Source organism: Scardinius erythrophthalmus (genome assembly GCF_964197995.2).
Source record: "Scardinius erythrophthalmus genome assembly, chromosome: 24".
Taxonomy (NCBI): domain Eukaryota; kingdom Metazoa; phylum Chordata; class Actinopteri; order Cypriniformes; family Leuciscidae; genus Scardinius; species Scardinius erythrophthalmus.
The window spans coordinates 22,735,665-22,760,425 of NC_138244.1; the positions used below are offsets into that span (position 1 = coordinate 22,735,665).

The following is a 24,761-nucleotide window of genomic DNA, read 5'->3' on the forward strand; positions in this document are numbered from 1 at the left end:
ACCTGCAGATGTTTATTCTTCTCTCTAAGATCACATTTACACAACTAATAAGTCCTATTGTGTAGGAATATTTGATGGAATATTTTGTGAATAGGCCTGTTCATCTTACCATCTTCCTGTGAAGTTGACTTGAAGCACTCCGTCATGTTTTACTGGACTGAATATTAATTAACATTCAAGTAAGTAAAATGCTCCACATACTTGTTTTTTAATGGGATTAGTAATATGTCTAGATCATGCAGATATTAAGGTACTGTTGAATGCTTTAATCATATTAGATTATATATTAATCATAATCATATTAGATTATTATGTATTGATAGAAAGGTGAAGCCAATTTTGCCTGTGCACCTTGCATATTGCTTGGATTAATTTTACTTCTCACATGTTCCATGTGACATAAATAAATACTATTAGAAACATTGTTTTTGATCATTCACAAGTTAAATGTCTTCTTTGTAACAATTTTGAGCATTATCAAAATGTGTTTATTATTAAATGATAAGTTCAAGTTGAACTAAGGAATAAATTATTTCTTTGAGAATTTGAAAGTATTTGTGCAGCAATATTTGAATCTATCTGTATTTTATAATTTTCAAAATATACTTAACTGGTCCTGTTTTCTTTTTTATTTGCACAATAAGCAAGCCAGACTGTATTGTGTGAATTCTGTGGAATGTGTGAATTCTTTAAAATGTGTAAGTATGACTGGGATATGGAAAATAACCAGAATGCCACCAGCCAGGAAAGACCATATAATCTACAAAGTGTATGATGTCATTGGTGCCGTTCAAAATGGGAAAAGTGATTTTGAAATGGATTCTGATGAAGTGATGAAGAGGAATATGGAGATGCCTGTGAACTGGAAAAGGAAAACCCAGTGAGCGCCCGCCTGATGATTATGTGGACATTATGCCAACAGAATCAAGTCATTTAAGAACGCAGGCCAGGCCCCCTGACAGGTATCGCTGGCTGATAAAGGATTTTATCAGTCCCAACACTGATTTTTCAGGTCAGGATATCACTAATGATGCCTTCATACACCACTGGAGTATATCTGAAAGTTTGTGTCAGAAGACATAAACACAATAGAGGATCCTGCAGACACTGTGGCACACCAACACACTTTGCAGCAAGTGTAATGTCCGCCTCTGCTTCTCGGAGGACAAGAACTGCCTTTGGGACTATCATAATTGAATATGGCTAAGAACAGAGCTAAATCATAGAAATGCCAAAGTTTTCATTCAGTTCATCAGGTTTTGTAAATACAATCTGAATTTTTTTTATAATAAATTCTTTAAAAATATGACTTGTCCAATTATTAATATTGTGTACTTATTAGTGTACATAGGATACTGTTATAAGCAATACACCCTGTAAATGAACCCTTAGGTGTTCTCTACATTTGTTCAGACAGTGAGTGAAATCAATGAAATTCTGCTAACCAACAAGCTCAACGTTGCAATATTGCAATATTACATTTCCCTAAAAACTTACTAAAATGTCAATGTAAAACCCATTTATTTCTGCATTAGAGTCCTCTTACAACAACATGTAAAAGATGGGGGAAAAAATTGTTTTTCTATATTTGGGTCTTTGAGGGTTAACCATAACTGTTCATCTTTAAATGTTAATAATGTATTAAATGATTACCAAATGACTACACACACACACACACACAAAACAGACCAGAACCCAGACTCTTTAAATGGTGGATAGACAATAATTTTTATAAAGCAAATCATTTTCAATTTATATGTATGGTGGAATTTAATTACCATTGTAGCTCAACATGCTGCGATGTATCATATACAGTCAAAATACACCAACTGTCTTCAGCAACATTTGAATTAACTCAAAATTATTTGGTTCTGGTGTCTGGTTTTACGTTTAACGTAATCAGTTATAAGTGCTCAGATCCCAACCTTATATGTGAAGGTTTATTTTTAAGGCTATTAACAGAAGAATTGCCTTTCTTAATACTACTAGCTGTCAATCAAATGGGTCTCTGGTGAGCCACAGTAGCAAACGTAAGTTGTCTCTAAGAGTTTGAGTGCATTTGTCCTTCTGCAAAATGTACTTGGACTCTTTTTTTCCTGAAGATCAGATACCGAAGGATGACGTGCTGAATCCATAAAACCTCACCAATGGGACAAACACAAGGCAAGATGAAGTACTACCTGCCCAAACAGTTTGTCTCAAGGTCATGCAGATACACACGAGGCCTCAGCGTCTGATTTGCTTCTGTGTGTCGCCCTTTATTTGCACAGCCAGCTTTCCTGAGCTGCCGGAAGGCTGGTGTGCTTCTCCTGTTTAACTCGTTGCTCAGGGATCAGCTCGGTGACATTTGTTGGCATGTTTCAGGAGTACTAAGGGATTCAGATTCGACTCCTTGTCAGAATAATCTACAGATTCCAGTCCAAGACAGCACAAAGCTGCCTACTCATCTTTTCCCTCTTGATTTAAAGCACGCTACGCCAGAGGAAACTAATGCAGCTGGAAATGTCAGGTTTAGTTTAGTTCGCAAATCAGCCGAGACAAGAGCATCAACTATGAGTCTAAAGAACATGCTCTGAACGTTGTAAGAGATAAGGAGATCTTGTCTCCAGGATCACTTCAAATAGGAAAGACCTTAAATATGTAACAACTCAAAACAACACTTCTTCACCGAGAGTTGCAGTCAAAACAAGAAGCATCGCATCAATTATGTCATCTAGAGGAACTTTATGATGTTGTAGGGTTAACAGGCTATGGGTAGTCAATAACAGCATGCTGTGTTTGATTCCCGGCCTGCTTTTGCCAAGGGTAAATTGCACTCAAATTGACTTTATTTGAGATGGAAAGCAGTAGCCTACCACACACTCACATCAGCAGGATCCAAGTTAATCTCAGCGGTGCTCATCTCCTTTACAGTGAATCCAAAGATCCTGACACGGGTGCGTCGTCAATACCTCAGAAACAACGATCGATCTGAAAACACCATGCCTGGATCAGCTCAATCCAACTACGGCAACAGAGATGTGATGACTATATCTCATTCATAGAGATATTGTGATTCTTTTCACCTCGTTCCACTATGACCAGCCCAATGTTTGCAGGATACCCACTCTTGCCCCTCCAAGGACACAAGTCTTGCTTCCTTCAATCAAGCTCAAAGCGGAAATGGCCTCTTTTGAAAAAAGAAAAAGACAAAAAACTCTCCAAATCACAAGCTGACACGCAATGACAACTCCGTCATGCTGTCAATTTGAGCTCTGACGGCAGCTGAGTTATGACACAACTGAGGCACTAGTCGGTGCTAACGGACATATCCTTGTATGACCTTGTCCATAATGGAGTCTAATGGTTTATGATGTGTAGTGCTGGAGAGAAAGGTCATCTGAGGTTTCACTCCATGCAGTCCCCTTTCCTGTGAGCGCAGGGAGAATAATGGGACGGATTTATCATTCCGAGAATTTTTATCACGGTTAAACAGAGGTGCCTCTGGTCAAATCTAGGGAATCCTCTTCATGGGTAATGCTGAACGGGGATGGACCAGAACAGATTTACTGCCCTTGGCATGAGGTTAGCACCATCATATCCGTATGATTTCAAACATGATTGGGATAACTGTATTGAATTTAAGGTGAAGAAATGGGAAGCTGGTGAATGATAGTAGGGGTCAAGAGGGCTTTGGGCAGACCCAGACAGGTAACTGCAACACCTTCATAAGTTCAAATCAAATTACTCTTTAAGGGAAAATAATTGCAATACTTCTGCCCTCTACTTTTACACCTTCTCCACAAAATCAGGAATGAACAGCCATCCAAATGCGAGCGGAAAGCACTACTTGTACAAAATTCAAGAATAAATGGTCCTCTGAATGTAGTGAATGAAGTTTCCTTTCTATAGATCTCGAAAGCCTCAGCAGGTCAATGATGAGGTTAAGCCTTCTAGAGACTGAACCGATCAATATAACTTGGCCAGACCATTACAGCCAGCCCTATAGCCAAGTGACAACTCATAGGTTATTTCTTTTTTAACAAAGTAACTCCAATTGGAAAGTCTCCTATCATTTGTGGAAAAGCTTGAGGTAAAGAGTAAATTCAGTCTAGGTTTGAGTTCTTCTGGCGGTTTTAGACAAAATACTTATCACATGTCAATTAACTTAACACAAGTCAATAAAGCTTTAGTGGTCTGTACTGGTGTAAGGTACATGTTTTCTGGCTCAGCTTGACTGTCAATTGTATTCCTGTCTAGAAAGAGATTGGCACAAGTGCCTATTGACACATTTAAAATGGAGGAGCGCTTTTGGCCCTGAGCCCTTGTGGAATATCACGATTCCTGGAACACGGTTCAACACTGGAACTTGAGCATGATTGAGCAATTAGGGCTTTCAATCTGCAGGCAGCCGTCGACACTCATTAGCTCTCACCAGCAGAATCCACATTTTACACCCACCACCAACCTGAGGGTGGTCAGTCGGAATGATGTTAAGCAAAACACTTCAACATGCTTATTAGCACAAGCTGCCGAGCGCCAAGATAAATCCAGACGGACCATTTGCCATAAATGAAGCCATGATAAAGATGGAGCGGCATGAAATGCAACCCAGCATGGACAAAGATAGCCTTGGCTGTGGGTGGCCGGGTTTTAATTCATTGTTCTTCTCTTCTGTCCTGCAACAAAGACCACTATGATTTAGACGACTGCTACCTCGGAAAAACTGAAAGATTAAAAAAAAAAACCTTCACAGTAATAACCCATTTGAATTAACTACACGTTTATCCCTTATAGCCATGTTTTCATTTCTTTCAAATTAAATATGGCATTTTCCATCAAAAATAGATCTCATATCATGATTACTTGAAGTCTGTTTCAAACTGTAAGCTGTAAAGGTCAAGATGGACTCAAGGTACACCTAAAGAAAATGCCTAAAACCCTCTTCACAGTCACACTGGCAGTGATTTGCAGCTTCAAAACAATGGAAAAAATCTTTCAATATGAATGAGAATCTGATTTCAATTGACATGAGCGGCAGCGCCGTTGGCTACACAATATGTCCAGCCACTTGACAGGGTTGAGAACAGTATAACTATGCAAATTAGCTGCAACATGATGCACGACTACAAATGGGAGGGAAGACGTTGGAGTGCATATGTGTGGGCAAGATGGAAATAAAGTTAATGTTTCTTTGAGGGATTTTACTCTTCTTTATGATTGGTCTCTGTCCCCATGCAAGGATATAATAAAACATTATGTGAAAAAAAAAAAAGTCAGAAATTGTTAGAATAGTCTCAGGATGTACAGAGACCTGGCAACCTCCAGTGATTGTCAGAGTGAACGGTGGATGTTGATTCTTCTGTAAAATGACTTAAACCTCCAGCTGCACCATTCTAAAATAATCAGTGTTGTGAACTTTACAGTCACTAGACATGAAAGAACATAGCAACAGCAAGAGGTTTCAATTTGGAAAAAAGCTGTTTGAGGCAACAGACAATAGCACACTAAGACCAGAAAGAGAGAGACAGAGAAAGTGAAAAGTTTATGGCAGTGCCATTCTACTGGAGTGACCAGCTGCAAAGTAATCTGAACTTCAAAAATACCCGCAGTAATTCAGCAATTTCAGACGTTCAGAAACTGAGTTGGTCTCTGACATTTCAAGCGGCGCAAAACCTTTTGGAACAAAAATCTATTCCCAATTTAGTGCAGCATGGAGCGATCCATACTCGCTAGAATTCATGTCAAGGACAGAGGAAAATCTACGGAGAATGGGGAACAAAATTAGAGAGGAATGTCAGATGACCTTCCATTGATTAGGTCACATCACGGACTTGGAAAAAAATGTTAACAGAAAAGGTATTGAAATACTAAGTAACTAGCAACATCTAATACAATAATTAAACATCCACACTCTCATAACCGAGATGATGACATGGCGAGTCCTGCAGGGACATGATATACTCCATGTTAAATTATAAAATAACAAATAAAATAAAATAAAATTAATAATAAAAAAATTAATAAATTTACATACATGGATATTTGACAAGTAACACACACACACACACACACTTATTTATTTATTTGTTTGTTTGTTTGTTTTTTAATTTATTTGTTTATTATATATTATATACCGTACGTTACTTGTCAACTATCCATGTATGCAAATCTCCAAAGCTGCACATAGAAGTGCATTTTTTTTGTCTCATATTTCATTAAAAAATAATTAATTAAAAATAGCAACAGTAGGTGGGGCGGAGGTAGACAACACAAACGCACAAATAAGATCCGAGAAGAAGTCGTGGAACACTTGAGGGTGCTTAAGGTCTTTATGAGGAGGAAACGCAGCGGAGGGGAGGGAGGCTGGGAATCCTCAGCAGGGACACACTTCTGTGGCTCTGGGAGAAATGAAGGGAGCATCTATAATCATTTGGCGGTGTGGAACGAAATGAAGACGGAGGGGGGGAAAGCTTGCACTGTCATCCCAGTGTCAGGATAACCTGATTAGAGTCAGCCGTGATTCATCTATCGCTCCCACTCTTTCATCTGAGCTGTTAGGAAAACTTCTTCTTTGCGTTCCCTCCAACAAGCCGTAGCTTTCTGCTTCTCAATTACCTACTTTTCAGACTTTCTTTGATGCTTCTTGCATTTTCTCGCTCTCCCAAGGAACGTTTTTCCAGTCGTCTCATCTTTCTGTCACATGAGGAATTAATGGCTCAGATGCACATTATTGTGCACATTCAAAAACTTTAAAATCTACAAACCAAAAACACAGACACTTTGAGACAGAGGCATTCATACATGCCTCAGGTCAAGTAGTGCTGTGCTGGACACAATCATGTCTTGATATACTGCCCTTCATTTTCTAACAATATCCATGTAATTTTATACGTATGTTAGAGGTGGGAAAAATCATGTATTCATTTCTGAACTAAATATGAACTGTTTAACTTCTTTAAAATAATTAACGCAATTAATGCAACATCCTTTTTTTCCACAACCCACTCTCCAGGCCTATATCATGGCTGTAATTACTTGTTATCCTCATGAATTGAAAAAAATATATATATATTTTAAATATTAAACATTTTATTAATAATCTATTTATAAGAGGTGCCAATATCGCCGATACTGGCCTTCACTGTAAATAAAGCATATTTTTTTTTACATTTTGGAAACTGACAATTACATATTGGCTCAATAAATGACTTCCAAATAATTATCCCCATGCAAAAAGATGCATTGTTCTAATCACAGCTTAAAAAATAAAAAATGTATATTCACCAAACTTTTAATTGTGCTCAGTCAATCTATCAAGTCGAAATGTAAAATCTGTGCTGGCTGAACAAGTTCCCAAATAGAAATAACTGTAAACAAATGCACGTGAATACTAAAATGCACTTGAGAGTGAGCGAAGCCGAAACAAACATAATTCTCAAGAGAATTCAGATATTCATTGTCAGAAGTTTCAAGACGTATTGAGCACTGATATTAATCTCTAAATTTCTGCTTTAAGACCCGGTATAAAGTTTAAAAGGCATTTTGTAGAATCACAAGTTCATGCATTCATTGGGTTTATGATGTTTTTTTTCAAGGTTACCACATAATTATCTGATGGTAACCAACAGTTTTATTTTCCTCACGTCATATACAGTATGTACATACAATTCCAATTCCAAATTAATCCAATTTGTGTCACAATTTGTCCTCAACACATCTGTCAAGAACATGTGCTATTTATTCACATACTCAGGATAAATAGTAAACTAGTGAAAGTACAGAAAAACATGTATGTATATATGATGATTATTCTATGAAAGTCACAATATGCCTACAACTCACAGTTTCTAGATAGTCTCAGAATCTGGTATTCATTGGCTTAACTTTGAGGTCAGTGGCAAACAGGGTCAAAGTTAAAATTGTTTGACCTGTATGTTGCGTTACCGAGCTTGACCTTCGCACAACACTGAACCAGGGGTACCAATGCAGCTTGACACTTGGATGTAGTTCATTGCACTGGGGAACATAAACCTGAATCATGAGAGAGAAACTTCTATGACTGAACATCCTCACATTGGCTATTCTTGGCTTAATTCTTTCTTTTTTGTCAATGTAGGGTGACGGCAGTCTCTCTCTCTCTCTCTCTCTCTCTCTCTGTAAGATTGCAGAAGTTATGGGGCACAAGGTCATGCTTTACCCACCCCCACCCCTCACCCTGCTCCTGCCTCAATTATTTGCTTGAGGGGGCAATTACTCCAGCCTCGCAGACCTCTCCTTCCCATTTCCCTGTTTCTCTCTCTCTCGCCCATTTTCCCTCTCTCAGTTCACAATCACTTCACATTTTCCGCTCCCAACTCATTTTCTATTTTTGTGCATGCCATCCTGTTTTAAAATCAACCCAACTATGTTGGGTTCCACAACCGAAAGTCAGGGTAATCTCTAAATATTTTTGAATTTTCCAACCAAAGCTAACTAGAGTTAGCTCAGCCTTAACCACCAGGTGTTCAGGATCACTTGGAAATAACAGGTAGGTCTACTGGAGTAGGGTTGGAAATAGGGGTGTAACGATACCCTCATGTCACGATTCGATTCATATCACGATACTGAACTCATGATACGATATTATTGCGATACTCCAAGACATATGGTAAAAGATTAACAAAAAATGAACTGTTGATTAAAATGCTAAATTTGGTTTCATATTGTGGGTGTAAATGAATAGGCTTGGACAATAGTGACACCAGAATAAAAATATTAATGATTCTGAAGCTGAAAACAGAATTATTTTAGACAAATTTGCTTGCACTCTTTCACTGACTAGATATATTTAAAATAATGTAGGCCACTTTTTTACTGGTAACATTTGGCATTATCAGGACCCACAAATAGTCTCCCATTGATTTATTTTACATTATATTCAACATTATATATAGCAATTTAATATAATACTGACACTAAAACTCTGAAAACTTGCATTTTTTCACAGTATTTTATTTTTTGGGGTGAACTATACACAATACAAATTGTCACTATCCACGATACATATTGTTGCATTTTTGTATTGCGATATATTGTGACACGATATATTGTTACACCCCTAGTTGGAACTGAAGTCTGCAGGAAAGTAGTTTTCCAGGGGCAGGGTTGGCTTCCACTGGTTTACGCCAATGATTTCCAACTGCTTTTGCATCAGGACCAAGCAACTAATCTAATCAAATCTAATGATTTCAACAAGCATTTCCAAAAGTGAGGCTACATCCTGCAATGTGTAAGTAAGCAAGTGACGAGTCCACTTGAGCTTTCGTAGACCCAATTTGTGCATTCCATCGTTCTGGCTTTTTCCCAACCCTATTTCAAACGATGTTACGTATTCCTAACCGCCCAACACTTCATCAGGGGCTTCTCTAGTGTGTAAATGCCGTAACCTCTCAGCCTAAAGTAACACAAATGAAAGTGGATGTCTTCCAATATTTCATTGAGGGCATCCAGGCCAGAACAATAAAATAAACCAACAGCCTTTGTGAGGAGCCGCCTGAATTGGTACCTCTGTTCTGAGATCAGAGTGGATATTGAGCGCTTGTCACTGGACGCTTCAAATCAATACCAGCTGAAGCCGAGGGGAGAAGGTGCAGATTGTGGGATGATTTATGCCTCACAAAGGGCGTCTAATACCCCGTTCAGAGTGTGATAGGCTCTACTAGGGCGGATGAAAAAAAGCAACGCTGGAATCTATAGCTATTTGATTCACGAGCGCACGGCTCAGACCTGCAAACCCAGTGGGGAAAACTGTCTCAGCTTTTTGCTGCGGGAATAATTCGTTTGGGAACAGAGAGTATGACTGCTCGAGGAGCGCATCAAGCATTCAGTAGCTGAGAGGTCTATAGTTCTACATCATAATAGAGTTCAGTGGGCTGAAAGTTTTGTGTTGCAGACGGCATAAGAACAAGTGCTGCACCTCATTGTGATTCAATCTTTTTTTCCGTCTTGAATTGTAACCAGGTGTCTATAAAGGTGCATTTGCACCAACAGCAATTAAATTGCTGGAACTCTCACTGAAAGTGAAAGTGACATGTTAAGGCGAAGTATGGTAATCCATACTCAAAATTTGTCCAATGCATTTAACCCATCAAAGTTAGTGCACACACATTAGGAGCAGTGAGTAGTGAAAACACACACACACACACACACACACAGTGCAAACCGTGGAGAGTGGACACACACTTGCTATAAACTACAGTGTTCCCACTCCTCACAACAAGCAATTGTGTCAGCAGATCAACCATGTGAGCTACACCCCAAAATATGATTGCCTTGTTAGGTAACAAAAAAATATATATTGAGACGTGTTTTCCTAAATTAATTATTTTTCAATTTTTTTTTATTGATTTTTATAGTTTTTTATTGATTTTATAATGTCACTGAAGTAAGGTCAAAAATATTATTATTAAAATCCTCCTGTGGTGAAAATCAATGTCTATGTGGTATTTTTAATATGCTTGAAGACAAACCATGTGTAAATTCATAAGTCAACACCATTGCTGAGTATTTTCTCGTTAAAACTGCGGTGAACCAAAGACAGTTGTACAAGACAGTTTCTGACATCACAAACTACCTTGTAACCAATCAGGTCAACGTTTGATCGTCAACGAGTGGATCTCTGAGCTGGAGTGAGTGAGTGAGTGGAGGTGGGGCTAATTTGCATATTCATAGAACTGCGTATACTAAATGAGGCAAGGGTGTAGAGTTACATTCAAGCTATTTTAAGGCATGGAGAATTTTTATTTTTCTAGGAAAAAAAACATTTAAATATGTTATTTTAGAGGGATAAAATTATTGACTACAGGGGGATTTTAAGTAAATATTTTGGAACATATTTACTTTATATTGTTGGCAGTGTGTGTTTTTTCTACTATTAGTGTAATGTTAGCTATATATAAACTCTTTGAAAACTAGGACAGTCAACAGTATAAAATAACTCTGATGAATTCTGACCCATGTAAATGAATCAAATTTGATAAATGTGTTAAAAAATATAGTTAAATTGAATTAACTTTTAAATTAAATTAAATTAAAATATTACCTTTCTGAAAGCACATTAAGCTGTGTGTTTCTAGAAAATTAGAAAGCATTACAATTAATGACACGCACCTAATGATATTAGGTGCGTACATATTTGCGTACTTGTGCACTATATTCTATGTTATTTTGTTGTATAGTGCAAATAGTGTGTTCATGCTAAACATTCCAACATAAAAAAGCACACTTCAAATACAGAAAAAGTGCACTTATTTAACCACACAAAAAAAAAAAATGTTGGAAACTTCATGCAAACAACTGTCGCAACTTTAATTACGCAGCAGAGGAGAAGGACTATCAGACGATGACAACAGGGGAAAAAATGGTTCTGGAAGTATAACAACACAACAACAGTAATGTCGACACTGCAGAAACGGTGTAAGAGCCAGTGTTACGGGAAATCAAACTGCAATTTCAAATAGTGCTCTGACTTACATGCATTATCTCACACTCTGCATTTCTCCTTCCATTCCTCTTGGTCTCCTTATCTGCATCCATCTATTCCCCGTTTCCCTCTCTCCCTGTTGTGTCTCTTTGATGCTGTGTCAGTAGAGGAGATTGAGAGAGCGAGTTACCGTGGATAATGATCTTTAATCAGACCCAGAGCTCATAGGAAGCACAATCATCAGACCAGCACTCGCTGTGCGCCCGCTTTAACACACACAGAACGCCATATCACCTGCTTTTCTGAAAGAGCTATATTTAGTATAGTATATTTAAATGTTGAAAATACTGCAGTGCAGAAGTATGTAGTATACAGTGTACAGTGCGCAAAATGTAATACGCTAGTGTTCCATTTTGAACATGGCCAAATAAAGAGAAACATTCCCAGATATAATACACTTCAATGTGTGTGTTTATATTTGTGTGTTTGTGTTTCTTACCCCTCTGAACTCAGATATGCTAATGCTAATCTATTTACTTGGCCGACTTTGAAACTTGCTTGAAATGTAGATTAAACCTCTAGTTTTTAGGGGTGCTCACATGAAGAAAAGCGTATGAAAATGTATATATGTTCACACACACACACAGAGACGGGGACTTATCTGCTTTTTGCAGACTATGGTGTGTGTGCGTATGTGTAGCTATGAGTCAGTATAAACTCTATAATCTCGGGAGTTTTACAAATGTTAAATATTCCCTTAGGTCTTGACAATGCGCCACATCCCACTCGCGTTCTCACACGTACACAATACACTCATGTTTAATCACAGAGACCATCAGTTACACACTCCCTATCAAACACACACTCTTTTCCAAAGCCTTGTGAGCTGCACTGCTATATACTGTTTACATAGTCAGCTAACTTCCAAGGTAAGCTATATATAAAAATAGAAGTGAGTGATTTGAAACGCTCTACTGTACATTGATGGCAACTCTGCACACCGCACTAAATTGCACTCCTCGTGTGCAGCACATGCCTCACAATTGATAGTATGGTGCTAAGCAAATAATATGATGCTCTAATAAGCTTAAAATACACATGTATTTGGAACAATAGTACATTTTAATTAAAAATAGCCAAATACTTTTATTGATACTTCTAAGTACCGGATAAAATGAATAGTCAATTTTCATCTCCATCTGCCAACTTTGGATGATTTATCTCATTTGTGGCAATGTTATCTGGGATTGTCTTCTTGGTAAAGATACATGTGAGGCTGGTGTCGATTTTGGCCAAAATTAACAAATTTTTTAGTTTGACAACAAACACACCACAAAACACAACAATACAGCATAGTTCAAAATATAATAATAATTAATCATTTCTGAATATTGACTCTCAGGGCCCTATCTTACACCCGGCACAATGCAGCGCCAAGTGTGATGCAAGTGTTTTTTGCTAGTTTCAGCCTGACGCAGTTATCATTTTCACGTCCTGCACTACGTTGTTTAAATAGCAAATGCAGTTGCGTCCATTTGTGCACCCATGGGCTGCTGGTCTGAAAACGAGGTGTTCAGGCGCATTGTTGGCACGTTGCTACTTTGAGGCAAAAGAAATAGACTGAGGCATTGACCAACAAAAACCTGGTCTAAAGTCAATGGCGCAGTATTTTATTTGTTATTTAAAGAGCGCATTTGTAATGTGCGCCTAAATGAACGCACGTACACTCTGCTTATTAACACACAGAGGGAACCAAGCACCGCAGCTCACAAACATGCCAAATATTTAAAATAAAAGGATTACAATGTAAAAGATTTTTATTGTGTACATAAAGATATGGTGGAATCCGGCTTGTCCCGTAGATTATCTGCTTGCACGCTTTAACCTCACGCACAAGCAGTTCTGTTTGAGCTCTGGAGACGGGTTCGGTCTTTCCACTATCAAATTCCGTCATATAAATAGTGAATCTGCCATGGCGCGAGCGCAACTGGCTTTTAAAAGGAATGGGAGATGAGACTCTGATTGGTTTAACGCACGTAAATCCCAAAACACACCCATTACTCATTATGAGAATAGGGACAACCCTTTTAGACCATGCGCCCACCATTTTTCCCGTCGTTAAACTATCAAAAGTGGATTCTAAGTGAACTTGCGCTTTAGACCATATGCTTAGATCGTTAAAATAGGGCCCTCCGTCTTTATACACCTTTTTCTCATGTATCTCAATAGAATTCATAAAAGTATAGAATAGAATAGCAGTTCTAAAAGGGGCTCATTGTAACGCAGAGTTACAACATGCCTCACCTGCGCAACTGAGATTTAAACCCGGCTAGTTTCTTCTGCTGATTAGATCAGCATTAAAGAACTATCTCAACTGTTAAAGGGGTGGTTGATTATGATTTTAACCTTAGTTAGAGTGTAATGTTGCTGTTTAAGCATAAACAACATCTGCAAAGTGACAATGCTCAACGTTCAAAGCGAAGGGAGATAATTGCTTTTAAAGAAATCACTTTTTAAGGACTACAACAAACGGCTGGTAGGGACTACACGACCAGGGTTAGTGACATCACCAACCCTAAAATTTAATTAAACCCCGCCCCCCTGAACACGATTTATAGATTATCATGACAGAATATGCTAATCAATGACAACAAGATAACTATACATAAGCTACATAAATTCATCAACTAACCATTCAGAAACGTACTGTTGCATTCTACATGTTGTCACCTCTTCTTGAGTCACGTCTTCATCATTGTCTGAATCCGGTTTAAACATAAAAGGCTAAAAGTTTTTGAAATTTTCAGTGCATGTCTGTGTGAGTGCAAGCTGTTGAAGCTCCGCCCTCTGTGCCGGGAGCAGCAGCTCATTTGCATTTAAAGGAACAGACACAAAACGGTGCGATTTTGCTCACCCTCAAATAATTTACAATTTTAACATGCTATATAAAAATATCTGTGAGGTATTTTGAGGTAAAACTTCACATACACACTCTGGGGACATCAGAGACTTATTTTACATCTTGTGATAAGGGCATTATACCACCCCTTTATATAACAGATATAAGATAGAAATAATATCAAATTTGTCTAGTTTTAAATAAACACACACACACACACACACACACACACACACACAAAAAGGATGAAAATTTAACTGCAGTAAGGAGTTTACTTTTGCTATGGTTAAATAAATGTTCAATGATATCTTACAAAGATTTTTTTAATTTTGCCGAGATTTTTTCACTATATAGTGTTGATATGGCAACTAGTAAATACACTAAGTTTCATCTTGCTAGCGTGTATGGAAAGTTTTAAACCATGTGTGTTACAACTAGCCCCACGTTAGGTTGTGCCGTGCTCACCCCTAGTTTAAAGCTGCTGAAAGTCAATTTTGTCACAATTCAGACACACATTCACAATTAAAAAAATTCAGGGTATCTAACAGTTCATCAAAAAATGTAAATAAATTAAAATAATTTGAAAGTCGGGGCCGACAACCTTTAATAACTAATAGTAAAGTGCCCTTTTGGTTGTATTTCGGTGACTAAAATAACACTGGGTTAGTCAAGCTACATAAAAAGGATGTGAAAATATAAAAGTAAGTATAGTCTATATTACATATTTCAAGTCTTCTTAAGTTATATAACAGCTTTATGTGATAACAAACCAAAATTACATTTTTTATTCACTGAAAATGACAGTAATGGTCACTATTGACTATAACTATGCAGAAAAGTGCAGCATGGACATTCTGCAAAACATCTCCGTTTGTGCTCCACAGAACAAAACAAATCCAAATGGTTTCAAAAAGACATGCAAGTGAGTGAATGAATACAGAATTTCATATTTGGGTGAACTATTTATTTAAGCCCAAACTGAAGTCCTTCTCTAACTCTCATAGCTTCCATAACATCATCTTTTTCAATCTAAATCCTCTTTCTTATAATCCTTCAACACGGCTGCTGTGAATTTGTCCCATGTGTGCTTGTGTGCACTTCATATGGTTATGTCCTCTACATCTACAAATAAAATCAGTGATGTGGACACTGGAAAGAATGATTGTGAGAGTCTCATTCCCAGCGGGACACGGCGTCGGGGCGTAGGTGCCAGGACGGAAACAGAGAACGCAACATTTGCATTTAAAAAGGTGACATTTGCAATGCTGGTCTGGAGCCGCAGGAATGAGAGGAGAGGCAGGTGCTGGGATAGCCCATATTCATCTCGGTGACAGGACGACAACAATGAGAATGTCAAAGCCAAGAGTAAGACAGCACACCAAATCACACACACATACACTCACACACACATATGCTCCGAACAGAGGCTGCTGTCCAAAATAACCCTGACAATCCACCCCCTCATCTCTCAAACCCATGTGGAGATAAATTGGTGGCTGTTCAAATCGACTTTTACCTCATACCGAAGTAATTACATGAAAACAACGGCTGCAAATTGTAATATCTGTTGTAGTCACATTAAACTTCAAGTTCAGGCAGGGTGGAACATGCATTATTTATGTGATATGTGGAATAAATTACATTGTAAACACAGACTGTTTAGACCTGAGGAGCATATGATTAGTTTAAGTTTAATCTTCTTCATTGTTTCTGAAGTGCAGTCGTGTCGTTTGGAGTTTATGTGGAAGTGTTGGTGCTGATGAGACGCGGATACGGGGCGTGTTCGCACGGTGAGGGCTTCTGATTGGCTGCCCGCTCGGTGAGGGCTTCTGATTGGCTGCCTGCTCGGTGACGGCTTCTGATTGGCTGCCCGCTCGGCGAGGGCTTCTGATTGGCTGCCCGCTCGGCGAGGGGTTCTGATTCAAGTACAATACCATTTTTCTTTAGAGTTGTAGACAAACCATTAGACTGAATTTAAATGTAAGCGCTCTCTCTCTCTCTCTCTCTCTCTCTCTCTCTCTATCTATCTCTATCTATCTCTATCTATATACAGGGTTTTTCCTGCATAGAGAATTATGAGGCGGCCGCCTCCGTCAAATTTCGTGCCGCCTCCGGCTCTCGACAAAACTCGGACAGACAGTCATGGTCAGATACACTTTTTCCACCGTGACGGTTCTGTTGCGGTTACCGCATGTGTCCATTCTCAGTCAAACCGTATAGTGCTGCTGCTGCGCGCGGATAAGTAATAAAAACATTCCATTCCAATTAATCGAGGGTGGATGACAGATAAATAATTTTGTGTTGAGTTTGTTGAAAGACACGGAACTCTCATCACGGTAAAACGCAATGAACGTGCATCACTCTACTTTCGTTTTCCTGAATGCCATCAAGATTGAAACCGAGACTGATTTCATAGCAGTTCAATAAACAAATAGTTAAAATTAAGTCATTTACATTTTAGACGCAATGACTGTTTTTGTTCTGTTTCAGCAGCGAAAATAATTCCAAACAAAGATCACAGCAGAACAACCGCAACACTCACAGCAACACTTCAGCCATGTTTCATCACTGAATGATTCAGCGTTTTGAACGAATCGGTTGAGTCAAAGATTCAATTACCTATTCATAAACTGCCTCATTCGTAATGAATCAGCCTTTTGAACGAATCGTTTGAATGAATGACTCAATGACTCGCTCATTAAGACGGTCGCCTGCCGCCTCCTACTGGTGTTTTAGTTTCATAAAGTATCATTCTTTTCAACATTCCTTATTTGTATATTCAAAAATATTTAAAATAATCTAATTTAATAAAGTTATACTTTTTCCAATGTAAATTATTTAATTTGATTGGAAACAGCCTAATGCCTTATTTTAATTGAATGTATTGATTAAATTTAAGAATTTGAAATGAAAGATGGAGCAAACATTTAATAAAATAAAACCTTATAAAGGTACAAAAAATTATTCTGTTTTCAAACAGTGATGTAATGAAACATTGACAATTTAAGTTTGAATGGAGTAAAGCCTCTGTTAAGGATATTAAGGAAATGTAATTTTGCCAAAAGAAGAACTTTTATTTTAAATAAATGTTCATTTATAATTAGCCAACTTCAGTGTGATATGTAGCCATATTATCATGCTTAACACTGAAAATTTGAATAATTATAATGTGGTGATCAGATGCAGATATCTAAATCAAAGAATATGGGCGGTTTGCGGGTGGATTTTTTTATTTTTAACAGTGGATTTGGGTGACTCAAAGTGCACCAGATTAATGAATTTATCTTTAAAATATACAAAAATTTCTTCCGGGGGGGCATGCACCCGGACCCCCCTAGGGGTACAGGCCCCACCCACAAAAATAATGCCGAAAAACACATTAGGCTATATGATGATCTATGAAAAATAACATTTAATTATTTAACATTAACATTATTAACATTTGTTATTATTAAAATACATTATTAGGATTTTACCACCTCCGCCTCATTTTGCGCCAGGAAAAACCCTGTATATATATACTTGCACACACACATGCACACAAAATATGTGGAATCGAGCTATAGCTTGTTTCTTTTGGTTACATCCAAAAGATTAGGTAACTGTAGATGACTTTATATGTTGTACAATGTTTGAAAACGTTTACCCTCTTCGGTCATTTTTGACCGAAACTTTTTACATTTGTTTTTGTTTCGTTTTTTTTTATTCATCGGAATGGTACGAAACTTGCTAAAAGTTTTGGCACTTGCTATGTGAACACACAAAAAAAATTTGTTGAGGTGCTGCTTGTTTCCAAAAAAGATCTTTTTTTGGGTCTCGGCCTCCTGGGAAAACCTCAAATGTGCAAATATCTGAAAGAATTGTAGTGTTTACGGTCTCTAATCTTGCTGAGTTTATTTATTGCAGCTTGTCCTGGCCAAATCCCTTCCTCGTTAATATCCGTTAGAGCAAAAGGAAAACAGTTACTATATAAGTTTGCATCCAAAATTATATATTTTAAGCATGTGTGTTAGATGATATTCTAAATTAAGGCATTCTACAAGTTTGCCCCCATTTCCAAATAATAACAAGCATCTCATAATTTAATACGCCTCCCTTGAAAGACAATTATCCTTAATCAGGTTCTTTGGTCTTCAGTTTTAGTCTCGGATTTCCCATGACTGCTTTTATCAGAGGAGATCATTATGGGCCAACTACTACCCAGAGTATAGTTTTACAGGCAATAAATATCATTATGAGGCTGTAGTCTCGGTTTCATTCATTAATTCATTTGTTTCATCTTTATTTTTAAACAACTTTAGGAAAAACTAGAGGAAGAAATGAACGCATTAAACACCCAACATGGGTGTTCCAGACCTGTATGACTTTCTTGTTTTCATGAAAATCAAATAGAGATGTTAGGCAGGATATTCATGCTGTTTTTTAGATACAATAATCGTGAACATTGACCGGCTCCAAAAATAGCACAAAAAAGCAACCTACAAGTAGCCTGGTTAAAACCAGAACATTCTCAGTAGTAACTGAGATATGGTCTGGCAAAGCTCCTTTAATAACTCATTTCCAAAGGGGTGTCACCAACGGACGTCGCTCAAATGCCTCTGGGCACAATTGGATAGACCTAAAACTCCTAAAACCAATCAGAGGTCGTCATGTGTAAAGCCATATGCTGCGTCCCAATTCGCCTATGTTACACTCTATTTTTTTTACAGTCTATGGTTACACTACGCCATATGTACTCTTTTTACTTCTGAATGTGTAGCAAAAAAGTAGGCAACTTTGGGACATACTACTTCGTCATCTTTATCGGACAGATCTGTCGCGTGCATCCCGTCATGTAAACTGCCCTGTCAATCATCTTGTCACAGTTGAAATCCTCTATTAAATCTAATTTAATTTCCTACCGTTTCGGAGAGAAATGTAGTAGCACGTTCATCTGCCAGTGGGTCTTTCATGGAGACTGTCCTCATGTGTTTGCAATTTGAATATAATAATGCATTTAAAAGTTGGTGTGCTTCACCAACGGACGTTGGAGTGGACGTCGCTCAAATGCCTCTGGATAGGCTAGACCTAAAACCAATCAGAGCGATCGTCATGTGTAAAGCCCGCCTCAACATTTCTGATTGGTGCCTTGATTTCTCTGCATGGGGAAATGGACTTGAATGAGCTCTTTGCCAGACTTACTTGCAGAGCAAATCTAAATTTGCCGGAAGTTGTCTGGGTTTTCCCAGGCTACCATACAAGTATCAAAGTAGTCATGTGAAGGCGAATGATAGCTGTGTTAAAAACGTAATTTTAAACCTAAATTTGTTATTCAGCCAGATTGAATTTTGTGCATATGCAAATATGGCACCTCCAGATTTACAAGACACAAGAACAAAAACGTTTGGCATTATCGACTTAATATATATATATATATTTTTACATTTGAGAGCTGCAACAAAGGGAAAATTTTCAGTGAATAATGACTTTTAATAAAAAACAAAAAACAAAAACAAAGCTATCATACAGTATAACTTCAGAAGACTTGAAAAATATCGTGCATGAGTTTTGCATTTTGTCATTTTTTGGAGCTTGAGAGCCTTTGGTCACCATTCAGTTTCATTGTATGGAATGAGCAGCGTTGACATTCTGCTAAATTTCTCCTTTTGTGTTTCATAGAAGAAAGTAAGTCAAATCAAGTTTTGGGTGAGCAAATGATGACAATTTACATTTTGGAGTGAATTATTTCTGTTTTTTGTGTGTAAATCTGATATTTCCCAAGAAAGAATGAAATCTTACCTTCATTAACACGGATTCACTGAGCTTTTCTCGGTTTACAATCTTTATGGCGACTTTCTGACATGTGACACAGTGGATCCCGAGCTTTACAAGGCCTAGAGGAAAAAAGAAATGAAGAAAAAGGTTGAAAGAAAACCACTGGTCTAATCATTGGTCTGCATCCACAACATTGGTCTGCAACATGGCTGAGCAATTTAATCACAACTGCACAAAAACCCTTTCACAGGCCATTTCCTTTCACACACCGAAACACGAGCGTCTTTCCCTCGGCATCTGTGAGACGCTCCATTCATATCTCAAGACCAACGGCCAGGTATAGTAGATAAGCAAAACTGCGAGCCAAATTGATGGTGTACAGCAGCAACCTAAAGGCCTTTCTGCTTTATCACTCGTGACGTGGAGTTTCATGGTGCGCGAGCAGCTCAAAGTAAATGGTTTCTACGAAACATCCGCCACACGGTTAACACTTTTATTAGTCAAAGTGTTGAATGTTTACAGGCTTACAGAGCCATGCTTCACGGTTCCCCTCTCTTCTCCATACTTTCAAGGACTTTCTAAAGAAAAATCTCTAGCGTAAATACCTCAGGTCCTTCCACAATTGAGCAAGCATTTTCAAACGAAACAAAAACCACTAAAGACGATTCAGCAAAGTTGTTTGCTGCACCACGAATTGTTGGGTAGATAGGGAGGGTTTGACGCCTGTGCGAGACAAGATAATGAATGTTTCATATCCTAAGGTGCACGCGTATCGGAAAACTGACAAGCGCATAAACGAAAAATGCTGTGATTTGCAAAGAGGATGCAGTGAATGTTTTTAGTTTGTAATAAAGTGTAAGAACCCCCCCACCTCATCCCAACCAAATCCTCGTCCCCGATGACACTCAACAGACGCTCCTGAACAACCAGTGCTCTCATGTGACTCAATGGCTCTTTACACGCTAAAGGAAAATGGCTGCTTTTGAAGGGTTTTTCAAAAGGTTTTTTTTTTTTCTCTTCCTGAAAATAGTGTTAATATTTTTATTTTATTTGCATTTTGTTTAAACCATATCGGCTTCAGCTTCTCCATGTGGGGAAAAAAAATGCTGTTATAATTACATTAATTTATGATAAACGATTCACATTCCAGGTGGAACCAGTCTTGGGTCTGGATCTGGACTGCAAACTGCTAATTGGTGACCTCTGATATAGGGTGTACCGTACAGGGATACGTTATACAATAAAGCCCTGCACCTTTCAGAGTGTTCACTTCAGGTGCTCTGCCCTGCCAAGTGATGGAGAGACAGAGAGGGAATATTATTCAAATGTCATCCGAAGCTAATTAAACAATAATGATGCCTGACAGCGAACTCAACAGTTGACAAGACCATTAGAATGGATCCAATCATCATCAGCGGCCACAAATAAAGAAAAAATATCTCATAATAACAGGAATAAAAATACCCCCAAAAATGAAAAAAACAAAATGTCCTTTCTCATAATCAAAAGGCTTCTGTTTATGAGATTCAAGAGGCCAAGAATTTCATGCACTTTGAGCACTGTGACCTATTCCAGCCAGCAATGATAATACACAGAGACATTGGCACAAATATATATGTAGAGAGCATATCACAGTCAGACGTCATACCGCATGACATTATCACATAGATAGAGTGTATTAAGTGCAAGGGCAGAAGAAATGGCCTTATCAAAAAGAAGGGAAAAAAGCCATGCGACAGGAGAACTGCTGAACGAAACTCTTCGTGCGCGCTCCATCTGCTCTGATAAGAACTCAAGAACACTCGGCCGAGTCACAGCGTATAACTGACAACAGAGCGAGCGCTTGATCTGTATCGATTTCAGTCTGTGTGCACCTTCACAATCAATACAATTAAAAGAGCTCCTGTCCACTGCAACATCATCATAATGCTCAAAAACACAATATTCACCTTGACTCAAGATGTAATATGTGCATTAGCATATATTGCAGTCGGAGTTGCAATAGTTGAGTAGATATTCGTTTTTAAATACAGTATATATGAAATAATATTTTATCATTATGCCTGAAGACCAGTTGAACAGGATAGCATATTTTATCCTTTTGTTCAATAACTGTCATTTTTTTAGCCACCATTCATACCAAAAAATACTGCTCTGATTTAGTTTAAGCAAGTTGTGATTTAAAAATGAAAAACTGTTAATAACCAATGATGAAGCATAAGGACCAAAAAATAAAATATTAAAAATAAAATACTATGGTCATACCATACCAGTCAGTTCATATAAATAAGCAGTCCTAGCCCTACTCCTGTATATAACAAGACCAAAAAAAGGTTTACTGAAAATAATGCTACCTTGAATATCTTATCTAATGTTCCTTTCATGTTATGATCATACTGCCAAAATGAGGTCTATTTCGCTCTGAAGAATAAGCAGTTCACAAATTCCTCCTTTCGCTCAGCCGTAACTGACTCCAGATGCACATACCTTTCCTTATTGCTCCTCTGTGACAGAAATAAGATTTCTGCATCTCTAATTTTGTTGTTGTTGATTCTGTATATGTACACAAACGTGCTGACAGTATTTCTTCATGTCTGTCGGCTCATGACTCAATTTAGGGAATTATCTTAAACTTGTGTCTACTTTAAATAATGCTATTCTTCTAGAATTCTTAGAATTCTTCTATCAGAGGGGTTTTATTACATTTTAGCACATTTTAGTTGTGAACCTATTGAAATTTTACTGAAATAAAAAATATCCAGGTTCTCCCCAGGCAGGAATTACTTTAATGACATTCTACTTCCGGATATGTGTGTATTCTACTTCCCTAAACGCAACCAATAGTGTTAACAAAAGCAAACGTGAGATAAAAACACATTTTATCTGCTTCTACAAGTCTTTGAGCTCTTATTACGTGACTCTGGTGTGTCACTGTACAGAGCGTTTCATATTACAAGTGCGATGCTGTACCAGGTGAGAATTAGAAAAGCCATACATCTGGAGCTGATGTGATACAAACGTCAAAATGTATCAGTTTACAAATCATGCACTATGTTAAAAGTGTTTTGAGGTTACACCATAGTATTGCGCAAAAAATTATCAATAATCAGTTCGCCACTGCAATAAGTGAATTGTATGTACAGTATTGGATGGATGGATGGATGGATGGATGGATGGATGGATGGATGGATGGATGGATGGATGGATGGATGGATGGATGGATGGATGGATGGATGGATGGATGGATGGATGGATGGATGGATGGATGGATGGATGGATGGATGGATGGATGGATGGATGGATGGATGGATGGATGGATGGATGGATGGATGGATGGATGGATGGATGGATGGATGGATGGATGGATGGTGCTACCTAAAATGTGAGCACTACCTAAAAACAACCAACAACTGGAAAAGTTCCCTAAGCCCCTGCACATATGTGGCTCGCCAAACCGCCTCCTTATTCTAATGAGCCCCTCATGAATTATTCAAAAATCTATAATTATGCATTCCTTTTGCTGACGTGGAGTTTGAGGCATTAAAAATAGATCTGAGCGGAACGGCAGCACAAGCCCCAGTGGAGTCCCGCTGCTGTGTTTTGACTGCCTCTCTTTCTCTAGATCCGCAATGCTCTCGGCCTGTCGACCAGGAGGATGTTTCTTTATGACAGGCCCGTTCTCGCTGTCCCCGTCCCACTCTGGACGCGTCACTGACAGGCTGCGGGAAATCTGGATCCCTCACAACAGCGCTGCTAAATTCTGATGATGGGGTGGCCAGGGTTTTGCCGAAATCATTTTTTTGTGCATGAGTTTGCTTCAAAAGCACTATGAGTCGCTGCTGCAACTTCTAGGACTGGTGTTTGTCCCGGCAGTGTGCGCATATATGCTTTTAGATGTGGGCGTCTGTCATTTTTGCCAAAAGACCTTTACTGCTCAGCCCTACGATACCTTCCCCCCGGTAGGGGTGATCAAATTTTGAGGAGGTGCATGCATACATTTGAATGTCAATTAGACTCCGCTGACAGGTCTGGCGACGTGTGCAGACAGTCAAGTGTTTGGTTGTTGAAGCAAACGCAGTCACACGTGACAAACTGGGCCACCTACTGTCATCCTCACCACCATAACGTGGGTAAAACGTTCAATATAAGGTTTAATATCCGTCTACTCCTACAGGAAATAAATTCTCATGCCTTTCTGCTTTAAAGATGCCATATTCTACACAGTTGAAGCATTTAGTGCATTTGTCATTGATGTTGTTTTGAAATTTGTTGCAAAAGAATTTATCCATTTAAATAGCTGTAAAATTTCCATACGCTACACATCCTAAATACACAAAAGCCAACTGCATTTACACTATATTTTTCATTGAAGTCCATTTATAATGTTAGTCGAGGTTTTACATGACCAATTTTTAACACTCACTTATGTTTAGAATGAATCTGAAATTTATGTTTTTTAAAGGCTACAGTACCTTTAAAGGGGTGGTTGATTATGATTTCACTTTTCTAACTTTGAGCATAAACAACATCTGCAAAGTTACAATGCCCAAAGTTCAAAGAAAAGGAAGATATTTGCTTTTAAATAAACTGTTTTTTAAGGACTACAACAAACGGCTGGTAGGGACTACACAAGCTTCCTCCCGGGTTAGTGACATCACTAACCCT

General features: G+C 38.2%; 1 protein-coding gene across 1 annotated transcript in view; it reads right to left on the bottom strand.

Moving 5' to 3' along the window:
* The window catches only part of brsk2a (BR serine/threonine kinase 2a), a gene marked incomplete at its 3' end in the record, with an annotated part of 237,374 nt that overhangs the window by 84,360 nt on the left and 128,253 nt on the right, over positions 1-24,761 (bottom strand). The window contains exon 2 of the mRNA XM_081355792.1: positions 20,121-20,215. Coding sequence (XP_081211918.1) covers positions 20,121-20,215 — 95 coding nt within the window. The remainder of the gene's footprint in view (positions 1-20,120; positions 20,216-24,761) is intronic.